We start from the raw sequence: 22,093 nt of genomic DNA, 5'->3' as shown, positions 1-22,093 counted from the left end.
AAAAATTCATATGGAACAATAAAGACCCCAAATAGCAAAAACCCTCCTCAACAGAAAGAATGCTGCTGGAGGAATATCAATACCAAATTACAAACTCTACTATAAAGTCAATGTTGTTTCTATAATAGTTGTAGTAATTTATGTTCTCACCAACAGCATATATTAGTATTTCTCTTTCTCTACATTCTTATCAGTATTTGTTATATTTACATCTTTCTGGTAGCAACCATCCTTACTAGAGTGAGGTAATACCTTCTCTGGTTTTGATTTGGATTTTCTTGATGATTAAGAAGGTTGTACATTATTTTCTATGTACCTTTTGGGCATTTGCATGTCATCTTTTGAGAAGTTTCTCTTAAATATATTGCCCAGTTTTTAAATTGGGTTATTTGCATTTTTCTTTATGTATTCCAGATATTGAACCCTTGTTCTGATACATAGTTTGAAAATATTTTTTCTTTCCTTTGTTAATATTTTTCTTTGTTATTCAGTAGTATTTTCATTTGATATGGTCCCATTTCTCTGTTTGTGCCTTTTTTGGGGGGAGGAGGAGGGTCCAGTTGTGGGGCCTGAACTCTGGGCCTGGGTACTGTCCCTCAGCTCTTCAGCTCAAGGCTAGCGCTCTACCACTTGAGCCACAGCACCACTTCGGCTTTTTTTCTTTTTGCTTATGTGGTGCTGGGGAATGGAACCCAGGGCCTCATGCATGCAAGGTAAGCGCTCTACCACTGAGCCACCTTCTCAGGGGTTTGTGCCTTTATTACTGTGCTTTTGTGGTCTGATAAGTGTCTTAAAGTATTCCCTCTCTTCCTGCTAATTTCATACTTTCAGAATTCATTATTTACCTATTAATCCCATTTCTTTGGATTCTCTGTGTAGTGAGAGAGCTTTTTCATTCTTGTGTGTATATGCATCCAGTTTCTCCAGCATCATTTATTGGAAAGGGTTATCCTTTCTCTAGTATGTGTTCTTAGCATTACTGTCAAAAATCAGTTGCCTGTGTGTGCAGCATGGGTTACTACCCGTCTTTCCATTCTGTTCCACTGGTCTGCAAATGTATATTTATTCAAATATTTTGATTACTACAGATTTCTAGTATATTTTAGAGTCAGTTTACTGCCTTGTGTTGTTCTTTTTATTCAAGACCAATTTGGTTAGTTAGGTTTAGGTTTTTTTTTTTTTTTTTTAACTAGTTAGGTTTTTGTGATTCTTATAAAAACTTCAGGATTTTCATACTTCAGACTCCAAAAACAATGTCATTAGTATTTGATAGAGATTATGTTAAATCTATAAATCACATTAGATAGTATGGATAGTAACAGTATTGATTCTTCCTATGGTCTTTCCATTTGTGTGTGTGTGTGTGTGTGTGTGTGTGTGTGTTCGTTCTTCCATTTCTTTCTCTTCTGTTACAGAGATCTCTTACTTACTGATTTATTTGGTTTTAAATTTTGTATTTCAAGCAATTTCCTACTGGTATGTAGCAACATTACGGGTTTTTGTATGTTTATTTCATATTCTACAATTTTGTTGAATTTTCTTAATCTAGTAGTTATTAATGGAGTTTGGGGGGTTTTCTGTGTATACTGTTTATGTATTTTGTTAAGACATAGATCATAGAAATATCTCCAAAAGGACAATGAAGTTACTTTCATAACTCCTAACCATGACAATAGTTCCCATTGACCAGCTTTTCCAGTGCCCCTCTGGGCATATTTTCCTGTTTTTCTGGTTACAAATTTTGAACCCAAAAATTCCATAGTCTGACAAACCTTTTGAAAATTCTAGTATTATAGGTATGTAATTTTGTAAGTAATTTGTATATGAGGTATGAAATTATTTAACTGACCAAGTAATTTAACGTATATAAACGTACAGTATTCCTTTTTTTTTTTTTTGGTCAGTTGTGGAGCTTGTGAATCCTTGGCCTGGGTGCTGTTCCTATAGATTATAATGATGACTATCATTGTGAAGGTTCAAAGGTGTTTGTGACTTTAGCTAAGTACAACTACACCAAAACACTGAAATTTATGTAGTTACATCATCTAAAGAAAGAAATCTTTGGGGAAGAAAAAGAAAGAAAATCATTAATGGATGGCTTAATTGGTGATTTAAACCCCGGCAATGATTTTCAGAGTACCATTCCTAGCTTTAATTATTTAAATTTGAATTACTACTAAGCTAGAGCTAGATAAAATAGGTAAATCTTGATTTATATAAAAATCATACATTTATATTTCATCTCACATTGCTGAGAGAAAATCAACTTTATGTATGTTATTATACTGTTTCAATGTGGCAGTACTGGAGTTTGAGCTTTTACTACTTGAGCCATGCCTCTAGTTCTGGGGAGGAGGGGGTTGTTGTTTTTTGTTGCTGTTGTTTTTTGTGGGGATTTGGGTTATTGGGAGATAAAAGTGTTTCAGATTTGTCTTCCTGGGCTGATCCCAAATCTGTATCCTAAGGTCACAGCTACAGTATAGGTCTGAGCTACCATCACCTGACCTGGCAATTTAGCTTCTTGTATTAAGTTGTTGTGCACATTACTTACTTTATGCTTTGTTTTATAGTAACTTATAACATTTTCTTTTCAGTTTGGCAATTCTCTTGTTAGCACACCTCTAAAACGTCGAAAATTAATTTCTCAAGAAGCTTTAATCAATCCTGTATCTTTAAGCTGCCAAAACACCTTTGAAAGTGTCATTTTAAACTGTCGAAGTATACGAGTAGGAACACTCTTCAGACTACTAATAGAGCCTGTAATTGTAAGTATATTATTAAGCTATTTGCTGTACCAATTATATAAGATTTTAAATTCTGTCACCAAGAGTAATCTGTAAGGTATTTACAATTTTTATTAAAGTTAATATCGTAACTGTTATAAGACTTTATATTGCTGCCTATATGAACTTCTCGCTGTTGAAGTTGTGGATAAAAATGTATCATTAATTTTATATTGAGTTTACTACATAGGTAGCTACATTTGATTCTCAACAAATTAGAAAATCTTGCCATATGTTAGTATTGTTAGTATTTGTTCTCATGTTTGCTTAGTGTATAAAAAAATATATATATTCAGGAACTGTAGTGAGAGAACAAAGAATCCAAAAGCTTTGGGTTTGCTGTGAACTGCATTATAGCTAGCATTCTACCACTTGAGCCTCAGCTCTACTTCCAGCTTTTTTGGTAGTTTAATGGAGATAAGAGCCTCACAGATTTTCCTGCCCAGGCTGGCTTAAATTAAATCTGCCTGGGCTGGTTAAAATTTTGATCCCCAGATCTCAGATTACAGGTATGAGCCACCACTACCCGGACTAGCATTTGTATTGTATTTATAAGTGCCCCCTAAGGTGCATTATGTATTTAGACTCGTTAAGCTAGTCTGCAAGATTTTCTGTAGTCTCTTCTGTAGTCTCTATCACTTGTTATTCTGCTGCCACCAGTCCCATTCAAGTGTTTGCTTCTTGTTTGAAACTTTAATGTAATCTTCTTTGTCATCATATTTCTTCTAATATGTTCTAATCATTGGTAGGTTAATTAATCTTCCATAAATTAATCTTGTATAAAGCCCTCTGCTTTGTAGCCATTGTAATGTGAATTATAACCCTTCCTTCATGGACTAACCCCTCAAACTATACACCAAAATAAATTCTTTTTTTTGGGGGGGAGGGTTGGTCGTGGTGCCTGAACTCTGGGCCTGGAAACTGTCCTTCAGCTCTTCAGCTCAAGGCTAGCGCTCTACCACTTGAGCCACAGCGCCACTTCTGGCTTTTTTCTTTTTGCTTATGTGGTGCTGAGGAATTGAACCCAGGGCCTCATGCATGCAAGGCAAGCACTCTACCACTGAGCCACCTTCCCAGACCCAAAATAATTTCTTCTTAACACCCTTTTCTCTCCCCCCCCCAAAAAAAATACAACACAGTGCTGTACTTAATTTCCTTAAGTTTTGCTTTATATTGTTATCTCTATGTTGAACTCTTTGAAGCCCTGTGTTTTATTGTTTATGTATGAACAAAATCTTTTAAGAAAACATGGTTTCACAGTAGGGAACTTAAAATGTAGTTTTATTATTGTTATTTTCTGGTTAAAAAAAAGTAGCAACAAGATACATTATCAAAAGAAAAAAAATTGCATATTTATTGGTTAAAATGAAATGTGGCCAGGTTCTGGTGGCTCATGCCTGTAATCCTAGCTACTCAGTAGGCTGAGATATGGGGATCAAGGTTCAAAGCCAGACCAAGCAGGAAAGTTCTTAACACTCTTCAGTTAACCACCAGAAAACCAGAAGTGGCACTGTGGCTCAAGTGGTAGAGCCCTAGCTTTGAGCTGAAGAACTCAAGGACAGCACCCGGGCCCAGGGTTCAAACCCCATGACCGACAAAAAAAAAAAAAAAAAAAAGTGAAAGGTTTTTTTAGACTAAAACTAATGTGGGTCTTTTTCAGTGATGTATGAAGCTTACATTTTGTTAACATGGGTTCATAGTGCATATTACCTTCTCTGGTTTCTACTATTTAACAAAAATGTCATTATTTTGGCAAGGCTAGGAACTTGAGTCACATCCTGCATTTTTTAAAATAATTTTTTATTTTATTTATTTATTTTTTGGTCAGTCACGGACCTGAACTCTGGGCCTGGCCACTGTCCCTCAGCTCTTCATCTCAAGGCTAGTGCTCTACCACTTGAGCCACATAGCCACTTCTGGCCTTTTCTGCTTATGTGGTGCTGAGGAATCAAACCCAGGGCCTCATGCATGCAAGGCATGAGCCACCTTCCTAGCCTCCTGTTTTTATTTTTATACCTCAGAAATATCCAGGAATACCCTATAGGATTTATGACTCCCTCTTAATACTGTTAAAACTCAGCATATAATCATTATGGTTTTACAGGTTATTTAGACACTTAAGAAAATGCTGCATGTTGTTTTGTTTTGTTTTTTGTTGGTCATGGGGCTTGACCTCAGAGCCTGGGTGCTGTCCCTGAACTCTTTGGCTCTACAACTTTGAGCCACAGTGCCAGTTCTAATTTTCTGGTAGTTAATTGAAGATAAGAATCTCACAGACTTTCCTGTCCTGGCTGGCTTCAGACTGTGATCCTCAGATCTCAGCCTCTGAGTAGTTAGGATTACAGGTGTAAGCCATCAGTGCCCAGCTGCATTATTATTCTTAAAGCTATCAAGTGAAGTGGAAGTATAGCTCAAATGGTAGAATGCCAGCCTTAAACAAAAAAAGCTAAGATCCAGCAGTGCCCAGGCCCTGAGTTCAAGACCTAGTACTAGCACCAAAAACAAAACAAGAAAAAACCTACTATGAACTATACTAAAATTTGGATGAATATTTTTTTCATCAAGTTATGAGTTAGCTTGGAATGCTATGGAGAAGTAGAATTAACATTGTATACTCGCATAGTATTAAAATGTACTGATACACTTTTGGTAAGTGAAATATATTAGCTGCAAAGTACTTGCTGTATAGTATTAACTTTATAGCATGGGGCTTTCCTAAAGGTTACATTTTGTAGTGAAATGATTTATTTGCAAAGTCATGAATTACCTAAGAAGCAGATGTTTTAGCAAATTCCATATTTATTTAATATCAGGTTATTTAACCTTAAATTCATTCTGATAAGAGCACTATATAGAAATGCCAATTTCAGGGCTGGGAAGGTAGCTCAATGGTAGAGCGCTTGCCTTGCATGCCTGAGGCCCTGGGTTCAATTCCTCAGCACCACAAAAGAAAAAAGCTGGAAGTAGCGCTGTGGCTCAAGTGGTAGAGCGCTAGCCTTGAGCTGAAGAGCTGAGGGACAGCGCCCAGGCCCACAGTTCAGGCCCCACGACCAGACCAAAAAACAAAAAAACAAAAGAAATGCCAATTTCATTTAAATGCAAATACTGTTTTTGAAATAATGTTTTAGTACTAACCACATAACATATGCCAAAATAGATTCCCTTTCTTGTTTGTCTATTGACGACACATAAAACCAAAACTTGTTGCTTCCTGTACTATAGTGTAAACTCAGGGACTTGAGCCTGCTTGTCTTGCTTGCTCAGCTGGAACTCAACCATTTAAAGTCACACTTCCAGCCAGGCTTTTTGCTGGTTATTTTGAAGATGGAATCTAGCAGGCTTTTTTCTACTTTGGCTGGCTTCTAAACACTATCTCAAGCCTCCTGAATAGCTAAAATTACAGTTGTGAGCCACCAGTCCCCAGCTTCTCTAAACTAGCAATTAGGGAAAGTTTTGTGAACTTACAAAAAAGGTGAAGCCTCACTTGCTAAAAGTTTTTTTTTTTGTTGTTTGCTTGTTTTTTTTTGCGAGGGAAGTATTTTGTCTAAACTTGAAACCGAAACCGTCAATAGCTCAACTTTTCTGCCCCTTGTCATTTAAGTTATGTGTAGCAAAATCTTCTTAAGTTTATGATCAGTACTAATTTATTTTATTTTTCTTTTTTAGTTTTCTTTAAATCTTATCAAGATACATCTAGATGGTAAGCTGTTTAACATCTGTTTACTCATTAGGATTTTATTTATACTGAAGTATTCCATAGGAATAAAAGATTAAATCTTATTTGTCACTAACATAGTCATTCATATAATATATATTTAACAAGGGACATAAATCTTGATGCAATTTCATACTGTAACAAATCTTATTAGAGCCTGTTTTTATTTGTAAAATAATGTAGAATCTTCTTTAACATACTGACAGCATTATTAGATATATGCTTAATGTTAAACTTTTCGTTCATGATTTGTCTATCTTAACAGTTGATGTCTTTCCTTTTTGTTTTCCTCCAGGACCAGAGAGTGATCCTATAGAGATTATTTTAAATACCTCTGATCTAACTAAATGTGAATGGTGTAATGTTAGGAAATTACCAGTCGTGTTTCTTCAGGCAACACCAGCAGTTTATCACAAGTTGAGCATGCAACTGCAAATGAGTAAGGAGGATAAAGTTTGGAATGACTGTAAAGGAATCAGTAAGCTAACAAGTAAGTGTGTTAAACAACTTCTAACAAGAATCACAAACTACTGAATAGCAAAGAGTGAGTACAAGACAGTTGATGTCTATAGATCTGTGTACTTTGAAAGAAGGCATTGAAATATTTCTTATAATATTGTTCAGATGAGGAAAAGCCCTACAAAAATAGGCTGAAGGTGGCTGGGAAGGTGGCTCAGTGATAGAGCGCTTGCCTTGCATGCATGCATGAGGCCCTGGGTTCAATTCCTCAGCACCACATAAGCAAAAAGAAAAAAGCCAGAAGTGGCGCTGTGTCTCAGGTGGTAGAGCGCTATCCTTGAGCTGAAGAGCTGAGGGACAGCACCCAGGCCTAGAGTTCAGGCCCCATGACCGGACCCCCCCCCCAAAAAAAAAATGGCTGAAGATAAACTTGTCCATTTGAAACCTTTTCAAAGTGAGCTAGAATCCAGCTCATCTGCATCTGTAATACTCCCTAATCCAAGTAAAGTGAATATGACTTGATATCAATGTTAAGTTTATATTTACCATATATATCTGAAAATCCTTGAGGTAGAAAGTTTACAAGTTCATAGTCTTCATCCTATATAATGAAGAGACTGTTGTCTAGTTTCTTTCCCTCCACCTTTAACATGAATAACAAGGCACAACTGTTAGCACATTTCAGTAAGATTTACTGTTTCAGCTTAATAATGAGTGAATGGTAGTGGTCACTAGTGTTGCACTTGACAATTTCACCTTTATATTTTCTAGAGAATTATCTATTAACTTGTTAAAATTATATATTAACTTGTTCCTTTACCCTTACAGTCATATTTGTTTTTTTTTTAGGTTTGGAAGAACAATACATAATTTTAATTTTTCAGAATGCTCTTGATCCTCATGCAAACATGGTATTTGAAAGTATCATTACTGACATTGGTTTGAAGAATAATGTTTCCAATTTTTTTGCAAAAATTCCTTTTGAAGAAGCCAATAGCAGACTTGTTGCCTGTACAAGAAGCTATGAAGAAAGTATCAAAGGAAGTTGTACACAAAAAGAAAACAAAGTTAAAACTGTAATTATATTTAAGTTTTTCAAAATAATTTTAAATGGTTAATCTTATTTATTTGGTTTTGTGGTACTGGGGATCAAACCCAGGGCCTCACAAATGCTCTGAAAGCACCCTCCCACTGAATCACAACCCCAGCTCCAATAAATGGGTAATTTAAGAAAATGTTTTATTATAATACTGTACACTTCTGTGTTTGTTTTGTTTGTTTAATGTCTGTGCGGGTGCCAGAGCTTGACCTTAGGGCCTTGAGTTCTCACTCATGGCAGGTGCTCTGTCTCTTGAGCCATGCCTCCAGTTAGTATGCTGTTGGATTTTTAAATTCTGTGTGGAATTTTTGTTCATATGATGTAATCTTACATCAAAGCATTAATAATGGATAAGGTGGTTTTTTTTTTTTATATCATGGTACTTAATATAGATCTCAGAATCCAGTTCCAGAATCGCTTTAAGTTCCTTTCAGCACTTTTGCTTCTGTTCCATCTGGTTTCCTCTGCTATATACATGTATGCACAGTACTACATTCAAATAGATTGTTACCTCGTGTCTTAGGTTTGAAGGAGTTTTGGTCTCTTGTCTGCAGTATCATACATTTATATGTTACCTTTACATACATAGTTGAAAATTGGGGAAGTAATGAATGTATACTATTTGACCTTAATGGTCAAAAGTGTATCTCAGATTATACAGAACTGACATGAGTCAGTTAGATAATGCTGAAGTGAAATGAATGAAACAAGTATGGTATCACTGTACTACTATAACACTTCTACAGTTACAGTGTTACAGTGTTGCTGATTGAATTTGTCAGGAATAATTCTCTCAGCCTGGGCCTATATACTTGGAAATATGACAATCTGAAGCACAATATTTTGTTGTTTTTTCCAAGATAATTCTTTGTTTTTGTAGTTCTAACTGGCATCATCACACCCAGCTGAAACTTTTTTTTTTTCTTTTGATTGTGGGGCTTAAACTCGGCCTAGGCACTGTCCCTCAGCTCTTCAGCTCAAGGTGAGCACTCTACCACTTGAGCCACAGTGCCACTTCCAGATTTTTGGTGGGGGAGATAAGAGTCTCATGGACTTTCCTTACCTGGGCTGGTTTTGAACTTGGATCCTCAGATCAGCCTCCTGAGTAGCTAGGATTATAGGCGTGAGCCACCAATACCTGGCCAACTTTTTTTTTTTTTTACACTTCTGTGATTCAAACCCAGGTCCTCAAGGATGATAAGCAAATGCTGTTCCAGTTAGTTACACCTCCAGCCCTAAGGCACAGTCTTAATAGTTGAACAAGGCCTCACACAAGTTTTTCAGACATCCTTTTCAAAGTTGTCTCTGCTGTGGAAGGAAAGAGCTGTACAAGCCATAAGACAACTGGAATGAACTCAAATTTCAATGGAAATCTCTTCCCTCTAAGACCCCATGCTTCATTTAGCTCTGTGGAGGGCTGCATCTCATGGTACTGTGCTCCTGAGCCTCTGCCCCACATCCCACAGATTGCTCGTCATTGGACTTAGACAACCACGTAATCTAAGTCTATGTTGCAAGGATAAAGCACTGGAAAACCATTACTTACATACATTGGGGGACTATCATTGTCTAGAAGCTGCAATGTAAATAGAAGATACCTCCAAGTCCTGCCTTTTTCTTGCTTTAACTGTTCTGCATCTTGCGTACCTTTCAAGATTTATATTTTTAATCTCTTACTTGAAAAGTTTTCTGAGTTGTGTTTGCTATTTTTATAGAAATATTTCCTGATTTAACTTTGTGAATTGATTATTTAACTTCCTTTACTTAGGTGTCCTTTGAAACTAAAGTGCAAGCTAGAAACAAGCAGGAATTTCAGTTTTTTGATGATGAGGATGAAACTGGAGAGAACCATACCATCTTCATTGGACCTATAGAAAAGTGAGAAACTCTTATTCATTTGCAGTGCTTTAGATTTCTTTTCTGTTTCCTTACATTTCAGTTATATATACCTAAAGCTTGCTTTTATTTTATTTTACTACAGATTGATAGTATACCCACCACCTCCAGCTAAGGGGGGCATCTCTGTTACTAATGAAGACCTGCACTGTCTAAGTGAAGGAGAATTTTTAAATGATGTTATTATAGACTTTTATTTGAAGTAAGTTTAATATTTTACAACTTTTTAACATTGTTATTTTATATCTGTTTTTATTCTAAAATCAAAAGTGCTTCATTTAGTTCCCTTTATTGCTTTTTTGACCATGATTAGTCTATCTCTTCTGTGTTTCTGTATTGAACCCAGAGCCTTACGTATGGAAGGCAAGTGCTCCATATTCTGTTTTCACATTTTTTAAAATGAGAATAATATCTAAAGTGGCTGTGAGGATTAAATGAAATGATACCTGATAAGTGGTAGAGAAAATTTCCAGCATATATACAAAATCTCCCTAAATTAAGGCTTATTGTGTGCTTACTGGTTTACAATATACAATGCGCATGTGTATGAAACAAAAGTGGACTTAGCATCAATATGCCTAGTGCTAATGTTTTCTATTTCATTTCAGTGTTTGTCAAACCAAAACATTTTTATTCTGGCAGTTGACACCCATTCAGTTGACTTTAGAGCCTACTAATGATTTTACACAACTATTTGGTATGAAAGAATTTGTAAAGAGAAATGCTATCATGGCTAATTTTTCTTAAGGCCACCTTGATAGGCATGTGCATTGTGGAAGTCTGGAAGAGAGATGATGTAAGAAGGTTTGTTAAGATGCTTCATTTGGAGTTAAGAAGTAACACTGAGAGGTCTTGCAAGAGCATGAATTAGAAATAGAGCCAACAGGACTCTATTTGATTAAATAGATATTAAAGAGTATAGACATCAGGGAACTCTTAGTTTTCTGGCAAAATGATGTTGGGACAAAGAAAGCACTAAGTGCAAAAGCAGAACTGCCCCAAGATCCAGCAACCTTACTCTAGGTAACTTTTCAAAAGACTTTGAAATGGAAACCACTCTACTATCCATCGATAGATAATGAATAAACAAAATATGGCACATACATATAATGGAATATTCTTACAGAGAGAAAGAAATACTATCACATTTTACAGTAAGGTGTATCTACTTTGAGGATTGGCCTCTAATCATGTTCTTCTAGATCTCAGCCTTCTGATTAGGTAGGATTACAGGCAGGAACCATTATGTCCGGTTTCAATTCTGTTCTTAAAAGAAAATGTTATAGTTTTGGCCAGTGTGGTTCCCCTTATGTTAGTTACATTTTTTAAGAAATCAACAATTCATTCACATCATCCAGTGAGCTGATGCCTTTTGTAGGAATCTGATTTGGCTTAATGCGAGTGGTATTTCACGTAACATAGTTTTCATTATAAACTGAGCTTTGGTATTAGCAAATGTTTTAAGTAACAGGTCTCAGGGTTGGAGTCTTGGCTTGGAGTGGCACCCAGTGAACAAGAATGTCAAATACCAAGCGTAAGTCCTAGTCTTGGCTCAAAAAGAAGTAACAGGTCTCAAGAAAGAATATGCTCTGAGCTGGGCGCTAGTGGTTTACATCTATAATCCTAGCTACTGGGCAAGCTGAGATTTGAGGATCATGGTTCAAAGTCAACCCAAGCAAAGAAAGTCCGGGAGAATTTCATCTTCAATAAACCACTCAAAACCGGAAGTGGTGCTGTGGCTCAAGTGGTAGAGCACTCACCTTGAGCTGAAGAGTTGAGGGACAGCGCCCAGGCCCAGAGTTCAAGCCCCACAACCGACAAAAAAAAAAAAAAGAGAAAAGAATACGCTCTGAAGGTGGCCAAACAAAAGCATTTTTGCTTTTCATTCAACTTTTAGAATATCCTTGTGATAGAATGAAGTTGGTCATAAGCTTGTTTGTATGCCTTCTATAAGAAACTTTATAACAGACAATTAAGTTTATTATCATTTACCTTTGCAAAGTAAAGGCCATTGCTGTTTGTTTTGATATGGAAATAGATCCATGGATAGAATATATATAGTTCAAGGAATTGTTTAAAGTAAAATAAATCATACACAGACAGTAGCTTAAGATAGAATCCCCAACTTAAAGTCAACAGTTTAGTGAGCTTCTAAAACATTCAGAAATTGTATAACTGTCATCGCACTTAATGTTAGAAAATTTTCATTACTCTAGTGGGTAATAGCCCTCATTCTATATTTCTTACCAACCTTACTCCTGAGCCTAGGTAACCACCAGACGGTCTCTATGGATTTGCACTTTCTGGATGACTTATAAAAATGGTGTTATTTGGGGCTGGCTTCTTTCATTTAGCATAATGTTTTCAGGATTCTTCTGTGTTATTGTATATATTAACACTTGATTTCCCTTTGTTGATATATAATAACCCATTGTACATTTTATTTTTCCAACTACTAATGAGCATGTCTATCATTTATGGTTGATTATTTTTAATTATAATGCTATGAGCATTCCTTAAAATTTTTTTAACCCTGAAGATTTTTATGTAGATATATAGTTACTTCTCTGACTTGGAGTATGTTCTTGTTTTAAGTCATGAGATCTTCTGGGCACTGGTATCTCATACCTGTAATCTCAGCAACTGAGGAGGTTGAGAGAGGATTGAAGTTCCAAGCCATCCCGGGCAGGAAAGTCCCTGAGACTCTTATCTCCAATGAACTACCAGAAAACCAAAGGGTCTCAAAGTGATACAGCACCCACCTTGAGCAAAAAAAGCTCAGGGACAGAGCCCAAGCCTCAAGTTTATCATTACCTGAAACTAATCTGGTGATTATCACATCTAGAATATGAGGCAAACTTAACTAATGACTTATTTCATCTTTAAAGGATAGATACGATTGCTTATAGCCAAATAAATATTTGTTCACTGCTTAATTAAACTTTACCTGAGCTTTTAGCTGAGGATGTAGTGATGTAGCTCAATAGTACATTGTGTATGTGGCAATTAACATTCCCAATACCTTGAGTTTGACTTGAGCACCACAAAAATTAAAAAATAACAAAATTGTTACATCTATCATACTGAAATTATTTTTGCTTAAAATAGATACTTGGTGCTTGAAAAACTGAAGAAAGAAGAAGCTGACCGAATTCATATATTCAGTTCTTTTTTCTACAAACGCCTTAATCAGAGAGAGAGGAGAAATCATGAAACAAGTAATCTGTCGTAAGTCAAACTCTGAAAATACTTAACAAACATAAGTCACTTGAATTGAATATTTATACTTACCTACTTAATAACTAATTATACTTAAGTATACTTTATAGTTATCCTTCCAAGGAGAATTGGTCCTAGATTCCCTCACCTTTGAGAAGTCCTGAGAAACTAGGATTACAGCTGTGAGCCACCAGCACCTGTCAAGAATCTACTTTTAGTGAGCTTTTTGGATAGTTACTCTCAGGCAAGTTAAGATAATACCACACCTGAGTAATTTTACTTCCTGCCCATATAGTGACGGCTTCCTGCTCTGATCCTTGCTGTTAATTGTTCAGAAGACATGCACCAGATTGGTACATTTTCTTATAGTTGCTGTTGTCTTGAATTTATCTATGGTATGAATATAAACAGTATTTTCTGTTTCAGAAGTTCCTAATATTGTGTCTTCTTGTTGATGGTAGTTAATGATTTTGACCAGTGTTCACAATCTATCCTGCTTTATCTGCTATCAGCTTGTGCTTACTTTTTTTTCTCCTCACTTATCATAATTCATGTTCCACTGTCTCTCAAATCTGTGGAGAGAAGTTTAGGCCAAGAATCACTTGGCTCTGGACTTCAATAGGACTACAAGACAATAAATCTGTGTTGCTTTACCTACAGAAACAGAAGGAGAGATACTTTTAAATGCCTCCAGATTCAGTAGTGGGCAATTCCTTATAGTTTTACATTAAATGATCTGCTTTTCCCAGCCTCTTAAACCTTCTCATGTAACTCAGCTGTTACTGCTGAGTTTTCATAATTTATAACTCCATACGGACACATTAAGATTATTTCCAAAGCTTACAGTTTATCTCTTTGTTATAGAATACAACAAAAACGACATGGGAGAGTGAAAACATGGACTCGGCATGTAGATATTTTTGAGAAGGATTTTATTTTTGTACCCCTTAATGAAGCGTGAGTAAGAATTTTGTGTAAAAGTAATAGTATTGTTTTGAAAATATGTTTAATAAGGTGAAGAACTTATTTTTAAAACTATTTATGTATTATGTGTATTCTCTTGTGAAAGTAATGTAATTTAAAACACTAAATCTGGCAAAGAATAGACCACATTATGTACCTTATTCTAAGTTGTCATGATGGTCAATGTGGAATACAGTTTTTTTAAGAGTAATAGTGTTTGTAGTCTAGAAAATATCTACAGATATTTTACTTTATGCATTGTTAATAGAACCTGTTTGTGCAAGGAAGAAATATTGAGAACTAGAAGGAGTTTTCTAAGTAAACAGAGATGCTTAAATTCTTTGTATTCTGATGACTACAGGCTACTCCTCCTCTGCTGACTACAGAGGCAGTGATACACAATATAGAATTACTAAGCAGTTAGGACTCAAGGGTTTTCTTGGTTTGTTTTTCTATGTCCTCCAGTCAGACAGCATGAGGAACTAAACTTGTAGTTGGAAAATTGGGTTTATCTTTTCAGCAGGGTAAGCACGCACCCTGGACAACTCAGATTTCTCAGTAAAGGGTTATTTAAAGGAACTTAAGAAAGAAAACTTAGGTTCCCCTCTGGTGATTTGTGCAGAGTCTCGAGTAGTGGTAGTATGTGTGGATAAAGAAGAAACATTCACTGGGTGCCAGGGGCTCATGCCAGCTACTCAGGAGGTTGAGATCTGGGGATCTCGGTTCAAAGCCAGTCCAGGCAGGAAAGTCCTTGAGACTTATCTCCACCTAACCACCAGAAAAATGGGAAGTGGCACTGTAGTTCAACGTGGTAGAGTGCTAGCCTTGAGTAAAAGAGCTCAGGGTCAGCACCCAGGCTCCGAGTTCAAGCCCATGACCAAACAAGAAGAACATTCATATTTAACAAAAGAAGGAGATTATTGGTGTTTTGTGACACAGTGTTGACCTCTACACAAATTGTGAAATGGCCATTGTCTCGGTTTTTATTATGGTTGCATCTTTTTATTATGATTATAGCTTTGCAATTGTTTTTTGTGATTGTTCATGCTTGTTATGTTCATGCTTGTTAATAAACCTAGTGGCACAAGGCTAACTTCTGGCTGTGCTTCTTCACTCTGTCTTTCCATCCCTCTCACTGTGAAAACACATTCATTCCCTTTCAGTATGGCCAAACTAAATCTTTTACCTCTTCCCACAAGAAAAAATTATTATTATGAGATATGTGCTCGGTAAGGTTATAGGTAACATTGGTTATAGATAACTGTGAAGCACAAATTTTTCAATTCTATGTATATTTTAAAATCGTAGTGTCATAATAAAATTTAATTTCTTTATTCTCCTAAATATAAGATTTCTTGAAATTTTATCATATACAGTAATGTGAGACCTACGTTATAAGATGAAAGAGAGGAAAGCTATGATAAGAAATGGATTTCAGAAATTTCTTATAGAAATTAAAATTAATTTAGGCATAGAAGTACAGTCCTCGTAGGAACTGTGTGCTTCTAGCCATCTACGTAAGACTGTGAACAAACATAAAGGTCAGCACAATGTTCTGCAAGAGGGCTACACCATTATAGATGAAAAAATAGCCAACAAATTTAAAAAAAAGCAACACCATAAATACTGATATCTAATAATTATGTTAATCGGGCTTTTATATGCTGTCATTTTCCAGATGATGGTAATTTATTTAAAGTTAAGGTCATAAAGTATTTGCTAGAAACAATTGCAGTAAACGCTTCAGAAAAGCAAAAATGGGGGTTTTTTAAATTAGAAGTGATCATTTGACTCAGCTTTGTCCTTTTAGACAGGCAAAAAGAAAAGGGTTTTTCCTAATTTTTAGATGAAACAAAATCTGTAGTTTATCCATATTATAATAATTAAGAAACATAACAAAATCTGCTAGTCCAATTTTTTTTTCTCTCTTTTTGGTGCCAGTCCTGGCACTTGAACTCAGGGCCTGGGTGCTGTCCCTGATCTTTGTTTTGCTAAAGGCTAGTCTCTACCACTTGAGCCATAGCTCCTTTTTTGACCCTTTGGTGATTAATTGGAGGTAAGAGTATTGGAGTTCATTGCCCGGGCTGACTTTGAACCATTATCCTCAGTTGGCAGCCACCTCAGTAGCTAGGATTACAGGAGTGAGCCACCGGCGACCAGCTTATACAAATTCTTAGTCATATAAACAATTGAAAACAGTTTTTTTTTGGGGGGGGGTCCGGTCATGGGGCCTGAACTCTGGGCCTTGGCGCTGTCCCTCAGCTCTTCAGCTCAAGGCTAGTGCTCTACTACTTGAGCCACAGCGCCACTTCTGGCTTTTTTCTTTTTGCTTATGTGGTGCTGAGGAATTGAACCCAGGGCCTCAGGTATGCAAGGCAAGCACTCTACCACTGAGCCACCTTCCCAGCCCCAAGTGAAAACAGTTATAAGCAACTATAAATAATTGTTTGAAAAACATCAGCATTGATCATTTGTTGACAAAGCCAGTGAAAATATTTTAATAGATATTAATTGCCAAGTATTTTTCTAGTAATAGATTTAATCGTTTCTTTATTTTTTTTTTTTACAGTGCACACTGGTTTTTGGCTGTTGTTTGTTTCCCTGGTTTGGAAAAACCAAAATATGAACCTAATCCTCATTACCGTGAAAATGGAACCATGCAGAAAAGTTCAGCTGTGGAGGACAGTTGTCTTTCTTCTCCTTTGACCAGTGAAATGGACAGTGGTTCACAAAACTCTCCTGCCAAGCCTGTAATTAAGAAGATGCTAAACAAAAAGCATTGCCTAGCTGTAACGGATTCAAGTGCTGGTCAGGGAGAAAGTGACCTGTGTTATCGGAGAAACATAGGCAGTGTGAAATGTACTGTGAAAAAAAAAAATCATACTACAAGTGAAAATGAAGACACAAATAAAGGAGAAACTGCAAGCCAGAAGGTGGTTGATAGGTCTAAAAGTGAGAATGGCCTACAGGATGAATGTTTAAGTTCAGTGCATCATCCAGGTATGTACCTTCAAGTTTGGAAATAATTCAGGTAGGACTTCTAAAATTAACAGTTTTCTTTTTGTCAGGCATTTTCAGGTAGAATTTACATAAAATGACTTTTCTCATTTTACGTGGTTGCATTTTGTCATATAGTCATATAATCACTACCATAAGGAAGATTAAGCTTTTTATCACTACAAAGATGTCTGGGTGTCCCTTTTGCAGTTACGTTCTTTCCTTATTCCTTAGACAACGGCTTCGAAACTATAGTAAAGGCTGAGCATCCCTAGTCTGAAATTTGAAATGTTCTAAAATCTGGACTTTTTTTTCTTTTTTGGCAATTGTGGGGCTTGAACTCTGGGCCTGGGCACTGTCCCTTAGCTCTTCAGCTCATGGCTAGCACTTTATCACTTAAGACACAGCACCACTTCCAAATCTGGACCTTTTTAAATATCAACATTCAGATGTAAAAAAGTCTATACCTGATCTCATATGTCAGATATAGACACAAAATCAAAACACAGATGCACTAAAAATGTTGTATAAAGTTCTTCTCTGATGGTGCATGAAATATGTGATAATTCACAAATTCAGGATAAATTAGTTGCATAGTCTTTGTTGTGTAAGTTAAATTGAATTCAAGTTGACAATGAAAACATTATTGGATCAGTTAAAGCTCAGTTCCTCACTCCGCACATTCCTGTATTGTGTTCCAGTAGGAAGCTGACGGCTTTTGCCTTTTCTTCTTTCCCGTCTCCTAATAAGTTGGTTTTCATTTCCTTGAATAAGTTTCATATTTTTAGTCCATTATAAAAATCTTACATTTTATTCAGATTCTTTGCTATGTAGTCAGTTGTATATTCAATCCACAAGTAGTCTTTATACCCTGATAGGAGCATTACACAATGGAGAGATGTATCAAAACATTAGCTGGGAGTCCATTGCTCATATTTGGCATCCAAGCTACTCAGTAGGCTGAGTGATTTCTGAGGATCATGGTTTGAAGGCAGACCAGGCAAGAAAGTACTTGAGACTATTTCCAATAGACTACCAAAAAAGCTGAGGTGTGGAGGTGTAGAGGTGTGGCTTGAGCAAAAGAAGCTCTGGGACCCATGAGGTCAAGCCCCAGGACTTGCACCAAAATAAAATAAAACCAGAATCTCCAGTACAGTCCTTTGGGCAGTAATCTTATATGGTCTAAGGTGATTTCAAATAAGAAATGAATTAAAAATTGAAGTGTGGGATTTAAAGCAATGGGACAAAACTTGGAGATTTTTAGTGCCCTATACTACAGGTTCATGTTTTGATTGATTAAATAGCTAGTTATTCCTGAGGAAATAGTCTCAGAATTTCCAGTAAATATTGAAGTAAAAACATGTTGAATGTGAATTATGTAATTAATATCCCTGTCCTATTTACAGTATTTGTCTTTTGGTTATGGCCTGTACAGTTATATTTGTTTAGCTTTTAGTATGAATTTAAATACATAAATTGACAAAATGTTTGACAAAACATTAATTTATCACTTTAGTGTGTGGTAACACTTAATATTCTATGTTTTTCTTAATGATTGATCCAGTGTTGATAATGTCCCTCAGTTTGAAAAGCAATTCTCTAAAATGTGTTTCTTTGTTTTGCATTAGTGGAAAACTTGAGCAAAACTTTATGCTTCCCAAGAGCTCACATGACCAAAAGCTCAGGGAGTAAGCGTATAGGTCAACTGAGCCTCCCACTCCACATCTGAGGGGTGTTGAGGCAGTGTGTGCTGTGCACACAGTGGTGGCATATTGAAGGAATAAGAAAAATCTGTAAACATGCTGTCATTTCATTAATAACTCTGCAGTTGACCATAAGTCCCTTTATTAAAGCTGACAGCCTATAAATGTATTTTACACAGTTTTAACATAATTTCATCTGTCAAATAGTCACTAGTATTAACCCCTTAGTATCAGATAACATACTATAGTGAGAATTATCTTACTTTAGAGATTAGATTGTGTGTGTGTGTGTGTGTGTGTGTGTGTGTGTGTGTGTGTGTGTCTCGGTCATGGGACTTGAACTCTGGACATGGGCACTGTCCCTCAGCTCTTCAGCTCAAGACAAGCACTCTACCACTTGAGCCACAGCTGGATGCCACCAGTGCCTGCTAAGCCCTTATTTGCTTTAGGTTATTTTATAGGCAGGGTCTTGCTTTTTAACCATTTAAAAATAACTTAAAAGCCTGCAGAGGTAAATTCATGCTTTAAAATTTTTGAAATGGCATATATTTTTAAACAGGTCTTAACTTTAATATTGACGATGCTGACTCAATTCCCTTGTAAATCTCCTTTTTAGAGTTTCATTTCCTAAGATTCTTTCAGCAAAAGAATGACTTTTAACCACTTAGATTCTTAGAATGGACCTTTAAAAGTATCCATTTCAGCCGGGCGCGGGTGGCTCATGCCTGTAATCCTCAGGAAGCTGAGGTCTGAGGATCACTGTTCAAAACCAGCCTGGGCAGAAAAGTCCATGAGACTCTTACCCCAATAAACCACTAGAAAACTGGAAATGGCGCTGTGGCTCAAGAGGTAGAGCGCTTGCCTTGAGCTGAAGAGCTCAGGGATAGCTCCCAGGCCCAGAGTTCAAGCCCCATGACCAAAAAAAGTATCTATTTCAACCTTTTTTTCCCATGAAGCAGTTCATTTTCTGCTACCAACACCTATATTTTCCCCAAAGCAACTGTGTTTACTTTTTGTGATCTTTCAATCTTTAGTGGATAATTTTCTTTATTGCACAATTTTAATTTTAATATACTGTGTTATTTTGTGTTCTGCAGTTTGCTGTTCCTGTTATTTGGGCATTTGTATTATTTTTCAGACTACAATAGCTCCCATTATATCTGAGCTGGGTACCAGTGGCTCTACTTGTAATCCTAGCTACTCAGGAGGCTAAGATCTAAGAATTGCAATTCAAAGCCAGCTCAAGCAGGAAAGTCTATGAGACGCTTATCTCTAACCACCATAAAGTCTTAAATAGAGCTATAGTTTAAGTGTAGAGTGACAGTGATGGGCAAAAAAAGGTGTCTGGTATATCTAGTACACACAATATGTACATGTATATACATATGTATTTAAGCATAATCTATAAGTATATTTAAATGTAATCATTAATCTGAGGGTTTTTAAATTTTAATGAATCTCAGACCCTAAGTAGTAGAAACATTTCTATAATTAACATGTTTTTCTATAATAGGTTTTTATTGAAACTTACTTTTTACCTGGGATATTACAGCAGATTTATCTACTCTGCAGTAATCAATTCGTTACTAGCATAGGATTCCTTTGAATTATATAGGGATAGCCTTTTTATTTTAGGAAATTTCTTATTATTCTAGATGGCTTAAGCAAAATCAGGCTAAACTATGGTGACCAATCAGCTGAAGGAGCTAAAATGCTCGAAGATGGACTCATTGACTTCTCAGAGGATCAGGACAACCAGGTAAAGCCTGATACTTGCAAAAGTTCCAATGCGTGTTTTGTTTTGTTGTGTTTGTTCCAGTCCTGGGGCTTGAACTCAGGGCCTGGGCACTGTCCCTGAGCTTCTTTTGCGCAAGGTTAGCACTTTATCACTTGAGCTACAGCTCCACTTACGGCTTTTTCCGTTTATGTAATACTGAAGAATCAAGGCCAGGGCTTCATTCATGCAAGCACTCTACCACTAAGCCACATTCCCAGCCTCCAATGTTTTATATAAGTTTTTCTTTAGAATCTAAGAAGCTACACCTTTGACAATAACTCATCATACTTCCTAGATGTGGGTCATATCTCAAAACATGTCTGGTTTTCAAGTTGGAAATTCCCAGGATTAATGTATTCATATTAATCCCTTGCAGTTTTTGTTTGGTTTGCTATTGTGAATGGGCTGAACTCTTAATATTGCCTCAGAATGTTTTCATATAAAGTTCTTTTTTTGCCAAAGTCTGTCAAGCTCAGTGGTAGTCCTCGGGCTTTGATTCCCAATGTCATATTTTAAGAAAGCAATTCTTTCTTTCCAATTCAGCCACCATCATGCCTGCTTCCTCTGTCAATATAATCATGGGCCATACTTTACCTTTAGTTTAACCACATTGAAGAAAATTTGGTTAATTTTTCAAATATGTGTGGTACACAAGCACAGGAAATATTTTTTAAAGATAAATTTTGTGGCTTCAGTTAAAAAGTATTTTTTGAGAAGAAAGATCATAAGAATCCTACAGCATACTATTTTCTTACTTTTGTTTAGTTAGAACAAACTTTGAGTTTACCCTAACAAAGAAGACAATGACTTCATTCTCTCCAATATCTTCTTGGGAACAACAGAACTTAGGGGGAACGGGGGCTTGTGGAGAAGAGTGGTGGTTCTTTGGTTTGCATTCTATTGCTGTAAAGCGTTGTTGTTCTTCCCTTTAGTTTTTATAGGTTGAGTATTCCTAATCTGAAACCCAAAATAACCCTCAAAATTTTTATGTGAATTTCAGATATTCAGACTAAGAATGTTTATGTGGTAATGTCTATGCACGTATTCTAGAATCCAGAAAACTTTGAAATCTGAATCATTTCTGGGCTTATAGCACTTATCTGTTAATGTAATCTAATTATTGCTACTATTGATTATTCCAGCCTAAAATTTCTAGAGTTTTTCTCATTGAAAAAATAAGAAAAGCCTCATTCACTTTACATTCATGACAGAGAAAGATACATCCTAAAATCATTTTCTCTCAAATGAAATAAATATGTAGTTTTGTTTAAAAAATTAAAAGTTGCCAAATCCCCTTAAATTTTTGTGCTATGAGAAAAATTATAAAAGAATTAAATGTTGGGGCTGGGAAGGTGGCTCAGTGGTAGAGCACTTGCCTTGCATACCTGAGGCCCTGGGTTCGATTCCTCAGCACCACATAAGCAAAAAGAAAAAAGCCGGAAGTGGCGCTGTGGCTCAAGTGGTAGAGCGCTAGCCTTGAGC

General features: G+C 36.2%; 1 protein-coding gene across 1 annotated transcript in view; it reads left to right on the top strand.

Moving 5' to 3' along the window:
* Senp6 (SUMO1/sentrin specific peptidase 6) overlaps nucleotides 1-22,093 on the top strand; it is a 77,889-nt gene that overhangs the window by 49,680 nt on the left and 6,116 nt on the right. Inside the window, exons 11-20 of the mRNA XM_013034101.1 lie at nucleotides 2,595-2,765; nucleotides 6,450-6,483; nucleotides 6,794-6,988; nucleotides 7,807-8,033; nucleotides 9,825-9,934; nucleotides 10,038-10,154; nucleotides 13,061-13,180; nucleotides 14,036-14,128; nucleotides 16,704-17,134; nucleotides 20,490-20,593. Coding sequence (XP_012889555.1) covers nucleotides 2,595-2,765; nucleotides 6,450-6,483; nucleotides 6,794-6,988; nucleotides 7,807-8,033; nucleotides 9,825-9,934; nucleotides 10,038-10,154; nucleotides 13,061-13,180; nucleotides 14,036-14,128; nucleotides 16,704-17,134; nucleotides 20,490-20,593 — 1,602 coding nt within the window. The remainder of the gene's footprint in view (nucleotides 1-2,594; nucleotides 2,766-6,449; nucleotides 6,484-6,793; nucleotides 6,989-7,806; nucleotides 8,034-9,824; nucleotides 9,935-10,037; nucleotides 10,155-13,060; nucleotides 13,181-14,035; nucleotides 14,129-16,703; nucleotides 17,135-20,489; nucleotides 20,594-22,093) is intronic.

The sequence above is a fragment of the Dipodomys ordii genome, unplaced genomic scaffold, assembly GCF_000151885.1.
Source record: "Dipodomys ordii isolate 6190 unplaced genomic scaffold, Dord_2.0 Scaffold182, whole genome shotgun sequence".
Taxonomy (NCBI): domain Eukaryota; kingdom Metazoa; phylum Chordata; class Mammalia; order Rodentia; family Heteromyidae; genus Dipodomys; species Dipodomys ordii.
The sequence above is the reverse complement of the archived record's forward strand: the minus strand, read 5'-3'. Positions and strand labels throughout refer to the sequence as shown.